Genomic DNA, 14,037 nt, shown 5'->3' with positions numbered 1-14,037 from the left:
AATTCAGCTTAGATGTCATTTCCACTGGAGAGCCTTCCTTGACTTCCCAAAGCTGTTTGGGAAGTAATGTAAGACATTTTGTTTTTAGGAAGTTCACTGTAACATCACCGCTGCCTAGAAATTTACCTTGCTTACAGTAGACACTCAACCTATACTTACTAAATGAAAGTTTTCCACGGCCCTCTGGAATTCTTCCATCGCAGAACTTACCATATATCTTATAATCTACTCTTTCCTCTTCTGTGTCCCCAAGTAGACCGAAAGCTCTGCACTTCAGGACTGTGCCTTCCTCTTCAGTGTTTTAGCCTGGGTGCCTGCCCAGTATGATTCCTGCCTGTACTACTGGTGTGTTTGCAGGTGATGAACAAACACACCAGTGCAGGTGGGCACTGACGGGGGAGAACTGTGGCCTGGGCTAAGGGGGAAGGCATTCTACTGAGGAATACATTTACTTCCATCACAAAAGCAGGTCAGAGGTGCTGAGAAAGGATGGGAGAACTCTCAAATGTGACATCAGAAACCCGCCACAAACTAAGTGCAGGCCTTATGTGGACAAACCCACATCTCACTGTAAGGAAGGGTGTGGAATACCCTTTGATACACACATGTTCAACATCTTCTACCAGGCAACGCCCTCTACCTTCTTTGCCACAACACTATGGTGGAATAAAGCAGGTGGAGTGTGGTATTAGAGGAGTTAGGGGATAGAGGGAGGGCATGAGCCACACATTATCAAGTGTGTGTTTTTTTTTGGGGGGTGGGTGGGATGAGGCAGTGTGGCATGTAATAGATGGCCAAGATTTTGGAAACCAAGGATCCTCTGTCTTAGAGCAGAGCCTACTCCCTTGTCCCTTGGCCTTACTGAGCCAGGTAGTTATTAAAGGAGACTTCAAGATGGCTGCTTGAGCCCAGGTGGCTGTAGGGAGGGGACCCTTGGTTTTTACCATGATTTCCCCAGTGTTCTGCTGGATCTGGAACATTGCTTCAGCACCTGGCCTACCTACTGCTGATCCCTCCCTCTGGGGCTATCACCCTCCCTCCCATGATCCCAGACAGTTCATTAGACCCTGCCCCACCCTGAGCCACTAGGCTACAAATGACTGGGTGAACTAGTTCCAAGTCACATCAAAAACAGAAAGGGTGTCTTCCTGCACAGACTATGGTAGGAACTCCATAAACACCAAAGGTTGAGTGGAGACTAGAAAGAGCACTTCCACTTTGGAGGAGAGAGAATTTGCAAAAATACAGTGACAATTTTGTTTTTCTGCTTCTTTCTCCTCCTTCAAACATACTCTTTCTCTAAGAAAACTGAGCATTAGGAAAGGAGAAATGGGTCAATCCAAAAACAAAAGAGTAAAGGAAAGCAGAAACTGTCAAGATCTGTCACAACCCTTATGCTGTGACCTTGAAGTGAAAATTGACACTCAGGGAACTAGAATTACTCAATAATCCCTAAAAAAAAAAAAAAAATCAAGGAAGGTGGAAAGTAACCTCCAATTTCATCACGACATGCTTGAGGGTTTTCAGAGAAATTTCATGAGGAAAAGCAATTTGGCAGAGGAAATACAAAGGCAGAGAGAGCCGCGTGGAGGGCTGGAGGGCAGACAGGGGGGCGCAGGAAAGCGGTGGGGGTCGGAGGGAGGACGCGGGAGGGGAGGGGGCAGAAGGGGGACATAAGAATTAGGGAGAAAACACAAAACACACAAAAGCTGTGGAAGGAGTGAGGGGAGAGATAGAAGGAGAAGGGCTGAGGGACAAACAAGTAAAAGGACAAATAGTGAACAGAAGGAAGAGAAAGTGAGAGCACAAGAGAACAAAAAGGTGAAAGATGAAAGAGAAAACAGAGTTTTCAATGTTCAGGGTTAGAAGGAGGGGTCAAGACCATCGGGGTTTCCCACAGCAGCCCGGGGATGGTCACGCAGCCTGGGCACTCACACAGCTTAGATGGCGGAAGACTCATGCTGTTGTGAGGAAGCAGAGAGAGAGAGAGATGGGGAAAGCATAAAGGAAGGGGAGGCTCTGGGTCCAGCTGCTGCCCAAGGCTTGAAGCAGAGCAGAGGCATCTGGGAGAAGGGTGTGCAGTAGAAGGCGCGGGGGAAACAGGACAATCCAAACAAGCCTCCACCCTCCCCGCAGGGTCTCAGTCCTCACCTGAGTTGGGACCACATTCCTCACCTGCCTAATACGTAAATCCGGCCAGACCTGAATGTGGTTTGGATGTGGGCTGGCCCAGGGCAGGGCAGGGACTTGCCAAGGATACAGGCCTCCTCCGTGTAGGGCACAGCGGCCGTGGTGCCCCCAATGATGTAGCTGTAGAAGGAGACCTCCAGGGTGTAGCAATAGGAAGTGTGGTCCAGGAGCCCGCCGAGGAAGCGACGGCCGGTGCCTGCTTTCACGGCATCCCGGTTGAAGGAGGTGCTGGACTGTGGAAGACAAGGAGGGAGGGGAGAATCAGGGCAGGATGCCCGCTGCCGAGCCGATTGTGAGCAAATAATCTTACAATACCTCTGGGCCTCAGCTTCCGCGTCTGAAAAGTGGGGTACTAGTCCCACATCACAGGGTTATGATGATGACTGATTAAACAAACAAGCATAATCAACACGAAAGCATTCAGCAGAGCTCTTGGGGCACAGTAGCTGCCATCTAATAAATATAGGGGTGGGCGAAAGCAGGTTTCCAGTTGTATGTGTGTGAGACACTGCTTTTGCCCGTCCCTGTATTTGTGGAGATTTGAATGGGGACAAATGGAACAAGGAAAAGTGGACCAAGAACAAGAAGCAGTTATATTATGATGATAATCACAACTAGAATGTGGGCAGTGCTTTTAAACTAATCATACTGTTTCCCCTATAGTATCTCTTTTAGCCTTCAAAATGACCCCTTGGGATTGTAAATTGGTGCAGCCACGATGGACACAACATGGAGGTTCCTCAAAAAATGTAGAATAGAGCTACTGTATGATTCAGGAATTCCTTTTCTGGGTATCTACTCAGAAAATTTAAAAACACTTATTTATAAATATATATGCATCCTTATGTTCATTATAGCATTATTTACAATAGCCGAAAACGTGGAAACAACTTAAGTGTCCTTTGACAGATGATTTTGGATAAAGAAGATACGGTACATTCTGAGCCATGAAAAAGATGAAATATTGCCATTTGTGACAATCTGAATGGACCTTGAGAGTATTAAGCTAAGTGAAATAAATCAGACAAAAAAAGATAGGAACCATATGACTTCACTCATAGTTGGGATATAAAACAAAAAGCAATGAATGAACAAACAAACGGATAAAACCCAAACTTAGAGATACAGAAAACAGAATGGTGGTTACCAGAGGGGAAGAGAAGTGGGGAAAGCACAGAGAGGGTGAAAGGGTCAAATACAAGGTAACAGAAGGAGGTTGGACATTGGGTGGTGAACATACAGTAGAGTATACAGCATACAGGTATTGCATTATAAAGCTTTTATATCTGAAACTTATATAATGTTAGTATACAATGTTGTCCCAATAAATTTAATGGAAAAGAATAGCCCCTTGGTGTAGGTGTTATAATTTTTCCCCTTAGAGGTGAGGAAACAGATTCAGAGATGAAGCAAGTAAGTAACACAGTACAGGTTTGAGCCCAGAGACTTCAGAAAGCTCAGCACTCCTCCACTCGGCTCCCTTCCATTAGGAACAGCTGAACCCCTCCCTGTCCAGCAGCCAGAGAGTAGGGATCGTGCCTGCGTCGGCACTAAGATGAGGACCACGCTCATCACGTGAGATAGAGGAAGGGAGCAAGCGGGTCAGTGTCTCAAGTCCGCTGTTCATAATGTGACGTGCTAGACAGCTTGCCTTATTTGCCTCAGTCTTCATTTCCTCATCTGTACAGCGGAAGTGATAGTATCTCTTTCACGGGGTTGTGAGGCTCAGTTCACTTGAGGTTACAGGGGCATCTATGCTAATGGATCTAAGTGAATGAAGAGACTGCGGTTTTAACCAGAAAATGTGGGGCCTCATTCAGCAGCATATAGAGAAGAAGGTGAAGAAGGAAAGGAAGAAGGAGAAAGAAAACAGCAAAACAAGACAAAAAGACATGGAAAGAAATGGAAATGTGTGTGTGTGCGTGTGAGAGTGAGTGTGTGTGTGTGTGTGTGAGTGTGTGTGTATGAATGTGTTGCGGTAAAACAGTAAAAAGGATCAGAAAACCACATAATATCAGATCTGAAAGGACTGCTGAAGTCTGTGTGTGAAATCCAACTCTCATTTTAGAGTTGGGCAGTGAGGATCAGAGAAGAGGGAAAACAGAGATTAGGCTAAGACAGATGGCCTTGACTCCAACCTTGCGCTCTTAAGGGGGCTGCAATGCAGAACCCTCATCAGGCAAGGCCAGAAATAAAGCTTCTAGGTCGTGTCCCTTTTGTAGGTCCTGGAAACCGTAGCCCTAGGAAGACCTCTGAGGCCTGTGGTCCAGCCTCCCAGGGAACTCGGACCCAGGAGACCATAGTCTGCTCTGGGATTGGAGTGGGTTCAAAAAGACACAGGGCTGAGCATCCTGCAGAGATTCCCGCAGAAATGAGGACGGCTGTTTTCATCCCAGAACTGCACATAGGGAGCCAGGGCCTTGATTATACCACCAAATGGAAGGGACTTTGCTGTAAATACTCAGCTTCTCTTAGGTGTAAAGAGGAAAGTGGACTAAATTGTTTCCCAGTTCTTCTCGTGGTCTGCCATTCAAAGATTCCAAGATTCCAAGTGCATCTTACCTCACGGAGAAATTTATCATCTCCACTAATGTCCAGGCCTGAAGCAACGGGCAGGCCGGTTTTCAGCCCATCAACTTCAAAAATTGCTCTGACCTTTGTGGGCCTCTCCTTCTCTGGCCCCATGGAAATAATAGGCCTCAGAGATTTAGGAGCACAACAAAGGAAAATGTGCAAAAACTCTCTCTCCCGTGTCCCCACACCACGTGCTGACCCCTTCCTTATCTTCTCTCCCTGTCCTTTTCCAATATTGCTTTTTGCTGCAAATTATTCTGACCGCTTAGTCCCCAGCCTCTCCACCCTCGGCATGTGAGGTGCCTAGTAACAACAGCCTCCAGAGTCTGCTGAGTTCTCCTCTGCCTGCAAAGCACTTCCCGGTCTATGACTGCATTTGTCCTCCTAGGAAGCCTTGACGCGGGCAGGGCAGCAAATTGTCACCCACAAATTACTGACAAAGAAATTGAGGCACAGAAAGCACCACGGAGGAAGAGAATGGTGTGGAACCCCATTCAGCAGTCCAGTCAGGCTCCCACGAAAGGAATCAAAGCAGGTGAAAGCCAGCCCTGGGTGGGGCAGGCGCTGGCACATGCTAGGTGCCCAGCCGCCCAGTGAGTTTCTTCTTTGTTAATGTTGGAGTCAGATCAATGCAGCGCACGCCAGCTCCTCAGACAAACCAAGCGCTGGCAGCCATTTCAAAGTCTGCCCCCTGACTTGTGATGAGCGACTGGGGGGCACGGCATAGCTCGTTACCTCCCTCTTTTATCATCCACGCCAGACCTGGCACAGGGCTGGTGTGCTATAAATGTTAAAGCACGAGGAACTGAGCAGGAGAAGGAGGGGAGGCAGAGGGAGGGAGCGGGCAGGGCCGGGAGCTAGTGCTGGCCCAGCCCGGGGAGCTCTTACGTAGGAGAAGTCCTCAGCGTTCTGACAGAGGAGCTTGGGGAAGATGGCCTGCCTCTGGAACCGTTCCTCATCCTCAAAGATGTTGCCGTACATGAAGCCATTCATCATGGTGGAGTGGGCGTGGATGTCGATATAAAACTCCAGGCTTGTTTTCTGTTGAGAGAGAGGATAACAAATGAGAAGTCTGGGGTCACCGAGCTTATGATAAAGTGACAGACACCACACACACACACACACACACACACACACACACACACACACACACCCCTTCTTTCAAGCTGCCCATGTGTCAGCCCATTTAGCAGCCATTTGCAATGTGATTGGAGGGGTTGAGACCAGTGAGGATCAATTTCTCCTCATTTTTAACACCGTCTGCCCTGAGGGTCTGCGAGCACTACCATTAACATCCCTCTTCAGAGTTCTTCTAAAGAAATGAGGTTTTCTGTTGGTTTAAGACCTGAACAGTTAATACATTCATGACTAAATGCATTAGCAGAATTTGTTTCTCTGATTAATTAGAAATACCTTCAGGCAACATCATTGTATTTACATTGGGACTGCTTGTGGTTTTGCCCTGACTGGGCCATTTCTAGCTAAGGGGGTCTGGGATAAATCATGGCCTGACTCTGAGCCTCGGCTTTCTTATTTGAAAAGTGATTATTTTAATTCCAACCTCAGAGAGTTACAGTGGGAATCAAACACGCAATAATAATCACTGTCACATACTGCATATTTAATGCATGCCAGGCACCACTCTGGGAGCTTTATGTAGGACATCTCAGCTAATTCTTTTATTGAACCTCATTTCATGATGCCACACCTACTCACCAACAACACATAAATAGTGCATGTTTATGGGAAGAAAAACACTTTGTAATGAATCTATAAAGATGATTGTGACCAGCCTTTCTCTGCTCTCTACTTACACATATTTAAGGCACTTCCTAGCTTGATATGGTATTATTTGTTAACATTCCCATCCACGGGCTCCTGAAGGTAGGAGAACTGTCTGTAAAGAGCCCAGTGCCTTGCACGAAGGATGCTTAGTAGCTATGTGCAGAATGACTAAACAAATAGCCCCAGAGAGATTACTCTAGACATGGTAATGGACTGGCAGGAATTAAGGACTTTTTAGGTCTTAGATCTTCAATGTCCCTCAGATCCAACCTTGTCTTCCTATGTATCAGTCCAAGTTGTATCTATTAATTCTTCCTCAGAATAACAGAGGCCCAGATGGGGAAGAAACTTGTCCAAGCTTATGGTTGGAAATCCCGGTCTCTGGATGCCTGGCACAGTTAACTTTTCATCAGCAATGGCCAATGCTGAAAACAGCCGGGGCAGCCCCTGGCCACCTGTCTACCCCTTTCCTAGCCTGTGGTCCCAGGAAAGAAGGAAAGTCCACACTTAGAAGGATTCTCCCTCCTCGGGACACTTTCAAACGAAGTTAAAGCCAAATGAAAACCATGTTGCTTCTAGAATGTGGGCCTGCTGACTGTCATTTCATTTGCCTCAGAGTTGGAGTGAAAAATTATGTCTTGCCGAGCTCCCAGTTTTCTGCGTAGCATAAGCTGTCTTCTGAGACATATAAGATGCATTGCTCTGTGTGATATTAAACTCATCATTTTCAGCTTTGGAGGTAGAATACACAATGATTCGAGGGAGCCCTATAAAAGTTGTCTTTGCAATTTTATTTTCTTCAATTGTCTGTCTTTTCCTCTGAGCTTTTGATGAGCAGTAGAGGAAAGGAGGAGGTAGAGAGATGACTTAAGAAATGTGTAAGGAAACACTGCAATTTATATCTCAGGATGCCAGAGCCAGAGAAGGCCTTGGGGACCACTTCTCTGACCTTTCCCAATCAGCCTCGAGGGGAGAGGTTGCTGAGGCCAGCCAGCGAGTCAGTACTCTTGCTGATAACCATTCTAACGTGACTTCCACAGCGCTATCCTGACACCTGGCACCTAATGCAATTTAAATAACTAGCAGGCAAATTATATTGATTGATTTATATGGTTCAAAAGTAAAAAAGTAAAAGAAAAAAAAGAAAAGATAGTATTTACAGCGAAAAATCTCCTTTCCACTGCTGTCCTCCAATACCCAATTTCACTCCCTAGAGGCAACACATGTCACCAGGTTCTCATGCATCTTTCCAGAGAGTTTATACACAAACAAGTAAATACTCCTCCCGCTTCCCCCAACACACAATGGTAGCACCCTGAACACGCTATTCAGAGCTGTGCTCTTTTTCTTAATGTGTCTCGGAGGTAATTTTTTTTCAGTACATAAAGAGTTACCTCATTCTTTTTAACAGCCATATATAAACTATTTCCCAGTCCCCTGTTGACGGACACTTCTTTCCAACCTTTTCCTGTTACAAATAAATATCAGTGATTGACTCTGTATATAACCTATTTCACACACATACAATTATATGTAGGCTAAATTCCTGGAAGAATTTCTGGATCCTCTGTGCATTTGCAATTCTGATGACTATTGACAGAATAACCTCCTTAGAAGGACCCATTTATACTCCTAGCAATGTATTACAACATCTCGTTGTCAATAACCTTGACAAGATGTGTGAGATCAAATTTTTTGATAATTGCCGAGTTGATGGGTGAAAAATGATATCTCAGATTAGTTTTAATCTGAATTTCTCTTAGTGTAATTGTCTTTTATTATATGGTTAAGAATCTTTTCATATGGTTAAGAACTATTTGCATTTTCTTTTCTTGAATTGTCTGTTCATGTCCTTTGTTTTAAAAACTGAGCTGCTGGGCTTTATTTCTCAATGATTTATAGAAACTAGATATTAGGGAAATTAGCCTTCTGTTTTCTGTGCAGTACAAACATATTGTTGCTCAGTTTGTCATTGTTTCTGACTTTCCTGTTACAAGAACTTCTTGCCATGCAGAAGTTTTCAAATATTAATTTTTTTTACACAGATTTATCAGTCTTTTGTGGTGTTTGGGTCAAATTTTTCACTGTTTCTCCCATTGCTTTTATTGATTTATTATTCATATTTAGATATTTCCTTTTAATTTTAATTTACAGAGTGTACGGTGTAAGGTAAGAAACTTTACTGTCTAACACCGTTTATTCCATTGCGTACATCTTTTTTCCCACTGACTTGAAAAGCCATCTTTACCATATAATATTTTTTACGTATTTGGGTTTATTTTGGGACTTTTAGTCTATCCTGATCATTTTTCTGTTCACGTGTCAGTACTATACACTTAATTATGTTAAATGTATAACGGATTTTAATATTTGAAGGGCTGGAATCACCTCATTATGTTTAGTTCCCTAAATTATCCTGTATTTTCTTGCATATTTTTCTATACAATCTTTATCATTAGCTTGTTTAGTTTTCCTTGTTCCCTCAAATCCTGTCAATATTATCAATATTTGTAGTATATAATCATATTAGATTTTCATATTCATGTAGGAAGACTTGATTCTTATGACTTTAAGTCTTCCATTTCAAGAATATGTTTTGACTTTCCATTTATTCAAGTTTTTTGCGGGGGGTACAACAGTAAATTTTTTTTTTTTTACAGAGACAGACAGACAGGAACAGAGAGATGAGAAGCATCAATCATTAGTTTTTCGTTACGCGTTGCGACACCTTAGTTGTTCATTGATTGCTTTCTCATATGTGCCTTGACCGTGGGCCTTCAGCAGACCGAGCAACCCCTTGCTCGAGCCAGCGACCTTGGGTCCAAGCTGGTGAGCTTTTGCTCAAACCAGATGAGCCTGCGTTCAAACTGGCAACCCTGGGGTCTCGAACCTGGGTCCTCTGCATCCCAGTCTGATGCTCTATCCACTGCGCCACCGTCTGGTCAGGCAACAGTAAAATTTTAAAGTCTTTTTATTTGTTTGTTTATTTCTTCCATATATATCCTGAGCATTTGTTTTGATGCCAAGGCTATTTATATCTTTAATTATGTGATGCTTTCTTCCATTAAGTCTTCTAACTGGTGCGTCTTTGTAAATATAAGGGCTCTTATTTTTAATATGTTAAAATTCTACCCAGATACTTGACTAATTCAATTATTATAATAATTACTCTTTTGATTTTCTTGAATTTTCCTTTGTTCACTTATTCAAAAAATAATCACTGAGTACCTAGTCTGTGTCAGACAGTGTCTGGGCACTGGGGGTATATGCACCAGGGAGTGTTCTGGGCACTAAGGATATAGCAATGAACACAACAGGAAAATCCTGATCTCAAAGAGTGTACATTCTATGGAGAAGTATAATAAATCAATTAATAAATATACAAGGTGTCAGGGGGTATTAAAGCCATGGAAACAAGTAAAGCATAGTAAGGGAACAGAAAGCATAGGGGTTCTAGAAAAACAGAAACCTGAATGGAGTAGGAGAGTTAGTCTTTAGGATATTAGGTGGAAGAGACATCCAGAAAGAAAGAGAAATATATGCAAAAGTCACATGCACTTGGCATGTTTGAGGAAGAGCAAGGAGATCAGGAGGCCTGGGAACAGGGAGTGAGTAAAGGGGATAGTACTTTCTAGATTTGTGATCTTAGCACCTGTATATACTAATTTTATTTCTTCTTTTTCAGTTTTTATGCTTCTAATTTTTTTCATGTCTAACTGCATTAGTTAGTACCTCCAAAACAGTGTTAAAGGATCAGTAGTTTCTAAGATCCCTTCCCATTCTTAGATTCCCGGAGATGAAATTAGAAAAAAAAAAGGTCTGGGAAATTTACATAAATAGGGCCTGAGTTTGAGTTCTTAGTTGTTTCTTTTTTATTGCACATATTTAGCATTTTTATGGGAATGCCAAAGACCACAAAAACTAATTCTAACAATATCATGTTTATGTTTTGTGACTAAATTGGATTTAGGGACCTGTATTAACCCAGTTAGAATGGAGCATGGGAGACAGGAGCAGGGTTTCTAACTCTGGTTCTAATGTTAATAGAATCTGTGACCATGGACAAGTAGCAACTCTTCACTGTGCCTCAATTTCCTCATCTTCAAAAGTGATTGCTGGATGAGACAGAGGAATATGACTTCCTTAGACGTCTCATCCTCAATTAAAATAAATCTTTCATTCTTTTCCAAACAGCTTTTTGCTTGGCTTGGTGATATCGGTACGTGTTACAGTATACCTAATCTGGTTGATACATATGTCTGTCTGCCAATGAGCACTTTGAGGACAGGGACCATGTCTGACCCATATCTCATTTCTTTTTTTTAAATTTTTTAAATTTTACTTATTCATTTTAGAGAGGAGAGAGAAAGGGAGAGAGAGAGACAGAGAGGGAGGGAGAAGGAGAGAGAGAGAGAGAGAGAGAGAGAGAGAGAAGGTGGGGAGGAGCTGGAAGCATCAACTCCCATATGTGCCTTGACCAGGCAAGCCCAGGGTTTCGAACCGGCGACCTCAGCATTTCCAGGTCGATGCTTTATCCACTGCACCACCACAGGTCAGGCCCATGTCTCATTTCTTATTTGTTCTACTACCACAGCGTCTCCCCTGGTCTCTTTGCTGCTTCAGATGATCTTTTTAAATGCAAACAAATCATGTCGCTTTTCTAGTTAAAACTACTCTACACTTCCCCATTGCTCTTAGGATAGAGTCCAAGCCCCTTAATATATTTTAAAAGGCCCTGCATGATCCGCCCTTGTCCCCTATCTACTCTCAGCTCATGCCATTTCTGGTCTGATATGCTACACTCCAGTAATGTTGAGCTACCTAGAATACCTGGAACTGTTCTACTCATGACTTTGGTCTCGACACTGATACATAATAAATATCTCCTCTGCCTGGAATACATTTTTTTCTTTATCTGGCTAACTCTGATTCAGCCTTAAAATATAAGGCAGAAACTGAGTAGATGCTCACCAATCCCATTTCCTTTCCCCTGGCCCATGTAAGACATTTCAGTCTTCTTCGTCATTTGGGATCTAATGGGATGTCATGAGAACTGTCACTTCTGGGCCTGTGTGTAGAACTCGTATCCAATCACCCACATTCTCTCTTGTTCTTATGCATGGAAGCCACATGGGAGCACAATGATATCACAAGAAGGAAGAAGCTTACAGTGGATGGAAAGTGGTGAGGAGAGTCACCTGACCTGCATCAGACTGTGGTGAACCTGTACTGTATGAAGCCACTGAGATTTGAGCATTGTTTGTTATCGCAGCTAACATTATTCACCTGACTAGTACAAAATCTCAATTCAAATAGCCTTATTTTATCTCTCAGGATGAGTTAACATTCTGCTCTGTGCTATCATAATTCAAGATACAAATCTCTCTCATGGCACTTACCACAGGACATAATAATGCTTTGTTTATTCCATCTCCCATTAGATTGTGAGCTGTTTCAGGACAAGGACCATACATTGTTATTTTTTTAAAATCCATAGGACCAGAGCCAGGCCTAGTATATGATAGGTTCCAATGAAAGGTTTGGTGAAGGAATGAATAGAAAATAAAGCGAGGGAAGAATGAGTAATTAAATGAACAACAGGTACACCTTAAGTTTTGTCCAGCAGTCACATGAGGTGCTTTTCTGCGGCCAAGTCAGAGCAAGGGGTGTGGCACTAAGGCAGGGCCCTTAATGACAACTCAGGATTGAGAATGGACGTGGGGGGAAGCAGCTCTGTTCCTTCCTTCTAAACTTAAGAACCTTAATTAAAACCAAGTGATGAAGGGCTGTCCCCTTGCCAGCAGCCAAATAGCTCATCTGGCAATCAGGGGCCTGAAGTCTAAATTAAAATCAGTGCCAATAAAATTAAAACTACCTTAGGGCATATTTGCAACATAATTTAGTGTGGAGTTCGCCTCTTCTCCGACACCGGGGAGGAGGTTTGTTTTTTGCATTTTTCCTTTCGGCATTTGGAGCTGCTGCCCGGTTGCACCTCGCTGGGCATAGTCTGAAATGGAAGCACGGTGCCGGAACACGTGCTGCATCCTTCACATCTGGGCAGCGTGTCTGGGTTTATCGCAGATTCATTCCATTGAAGGAAGGGAGATGTGATTCAGGAAGGGCAGAGGCATGCATTTCAGGTTTGGAGATGAGAAACCGAAGCGTGGCAGGGCTAACAGCGAGTTGAGCAGGGTGAGCTGCTTTATTAATCCCAGCCTTACAGAGGAGAGACTGAAGCCCCAACAGCTCTGAGTAACTGACCCAGGATTTTGCAGCAGGAAGCAGCAGAGCTGGGATGCAAGCCCAGGACTCTGGTTACAGGCGGGTGCCCTGCACCCTGCTGTGCTCCCAGGAGTTGACAGTGTCTAGCAAGGCAATCTCCCAGATCATATGCAGTAAGAAAGCTCTATTTAGAATCATTCATCTCTGAGTTGGAACCTATAAGGTCTGGGGAATGATCCTATGAGGCTTAGCCTCCCAAAAAGGCATTGAGGTAGGAGCTGGGAGGAGCCAGAAGTGTTAGAGACCTTCTAGACTGTTCCCCAGCTGAGATCTGTCCCAGGAAGCTGTTTCCCTATGAGCCTCAAGCACAAAAACCAAAACCAAAAACTATTCTTTTTATAATCAACTAAAATATCTACACGTCTGTTGTTTTTTTAAAAAAGTTAAAGTAGGGATTTATGGAAGTCAGGGTACTGCCCTAAGGCAGAATGGAAAAGTGGTCAGAAAAGTTGAGAACTCTTTCTTTAAAAACCACCAAGCAAACCAACCAAACAAAACCATGCGAAGTCCTTCACTATGCATCATCTAAGTGGCATGAGTAAGGCTCTCCTCCTCTGCTACCCCCTGAATGTGGCTGTGGAGAAATCTCTGCCACCAAAAAGGATGCGATGGGCCCTGGCCAGTTGGCTCAGCGGTAGAGTGTCGGCCTGGCATGCGGGGGACCCGGGTTTGATTCCCGGCCATGGAACATAGGGGAAGCGCCCATTTGCTTCTCCACCCCCACCCCTCTTTCCTCTCTGTCTCTCTCTTCCCCTCCCGCAGCCAAGGCTCCATTGGAGCAAAGATGGCCCGGGCGCTGGGGATGGCTCCTTGGCCTCTGCCCCAGGCGCTAGAGTGGCTCTGGTCGTGGCAGAGCGACGCCCCGGAGGGGCAGAGCATCGCCCCCGGTGGGCAGAGCGTCGCCCCTGGTGGGCGTGCTGGGTGGATCCCGGTCGGGCGCATGCGGGAGTCTGTCTGACTGTCTCTCCCCGTTTCCAGCTTAAAAAAGAAAAAAAAAAAAAAAAAAAAAGGATGCGATGATTCTATGAGGACAAAAAGAGAAGCGACCGTGGAAGGAACCCCTGCCCAGGAAATGAGGGGATGGGCCACGGACACTCCGTCTCCTGCCTCTGTCCGTCTCGCTCTCCAGCCCTGAACACCACTGGCAGCTTCCCAAGCACACCCTTGTTCTCCTCCTCTGCTTCTACTCTGCGCTTCTGTGTGTGA

General features: G+C 44.4%; 1 protein-coding gene across 1 annotated transcript in view; it reads right to left on the bottom strand.

Annotated features, from left to right (window-relative positions):
* AGBL4 (AGBL carboxypeptidase 4) overlaps positions 1-14,037 on the bottom strand; it is a 1,318,466-nt gene that overhangs the window by 46,775 nt on the left and 1,257,654 nt on the right. Inside the window, exons 10-11 of the mRNA XM_066269248.1 lie at positions 5,653-5,805; positions 2,261-2,423 (exon numbers count right to left, since the gene is read on the bottom strand). Of these exons, the coding sequence (XP_066125345.1) occupies positions 2,261-2,423; positions 5,653-5,805 (316 nt within the window). The remainder of the gene's footprint in view (positions 1-2,260; positions 2,424-5,652; positions 5,806-14,037) is intronic.

Source organism: Saccopteryx bilineata, chromosome 3, assembly GCF_036850765.1.
Source record: "Saccopteryx bilineata isolate mSacBil1 chromosome 3, mSacBil1_pri_phased_curated, whole genome shotgun sequence".
NCBI classification, from domain to species: Eukaryota; Metazoa; Chordata; class Mammalia; order Chiroptera; family Emballonuridae; genus Saccopteryx; species Saccopteryx bilineata.
The sequence above is the reverse complement of the archived record's forward strand: the minus strand, read 5'-3'. Positions and strand labels throughout refer to the sequence as shown.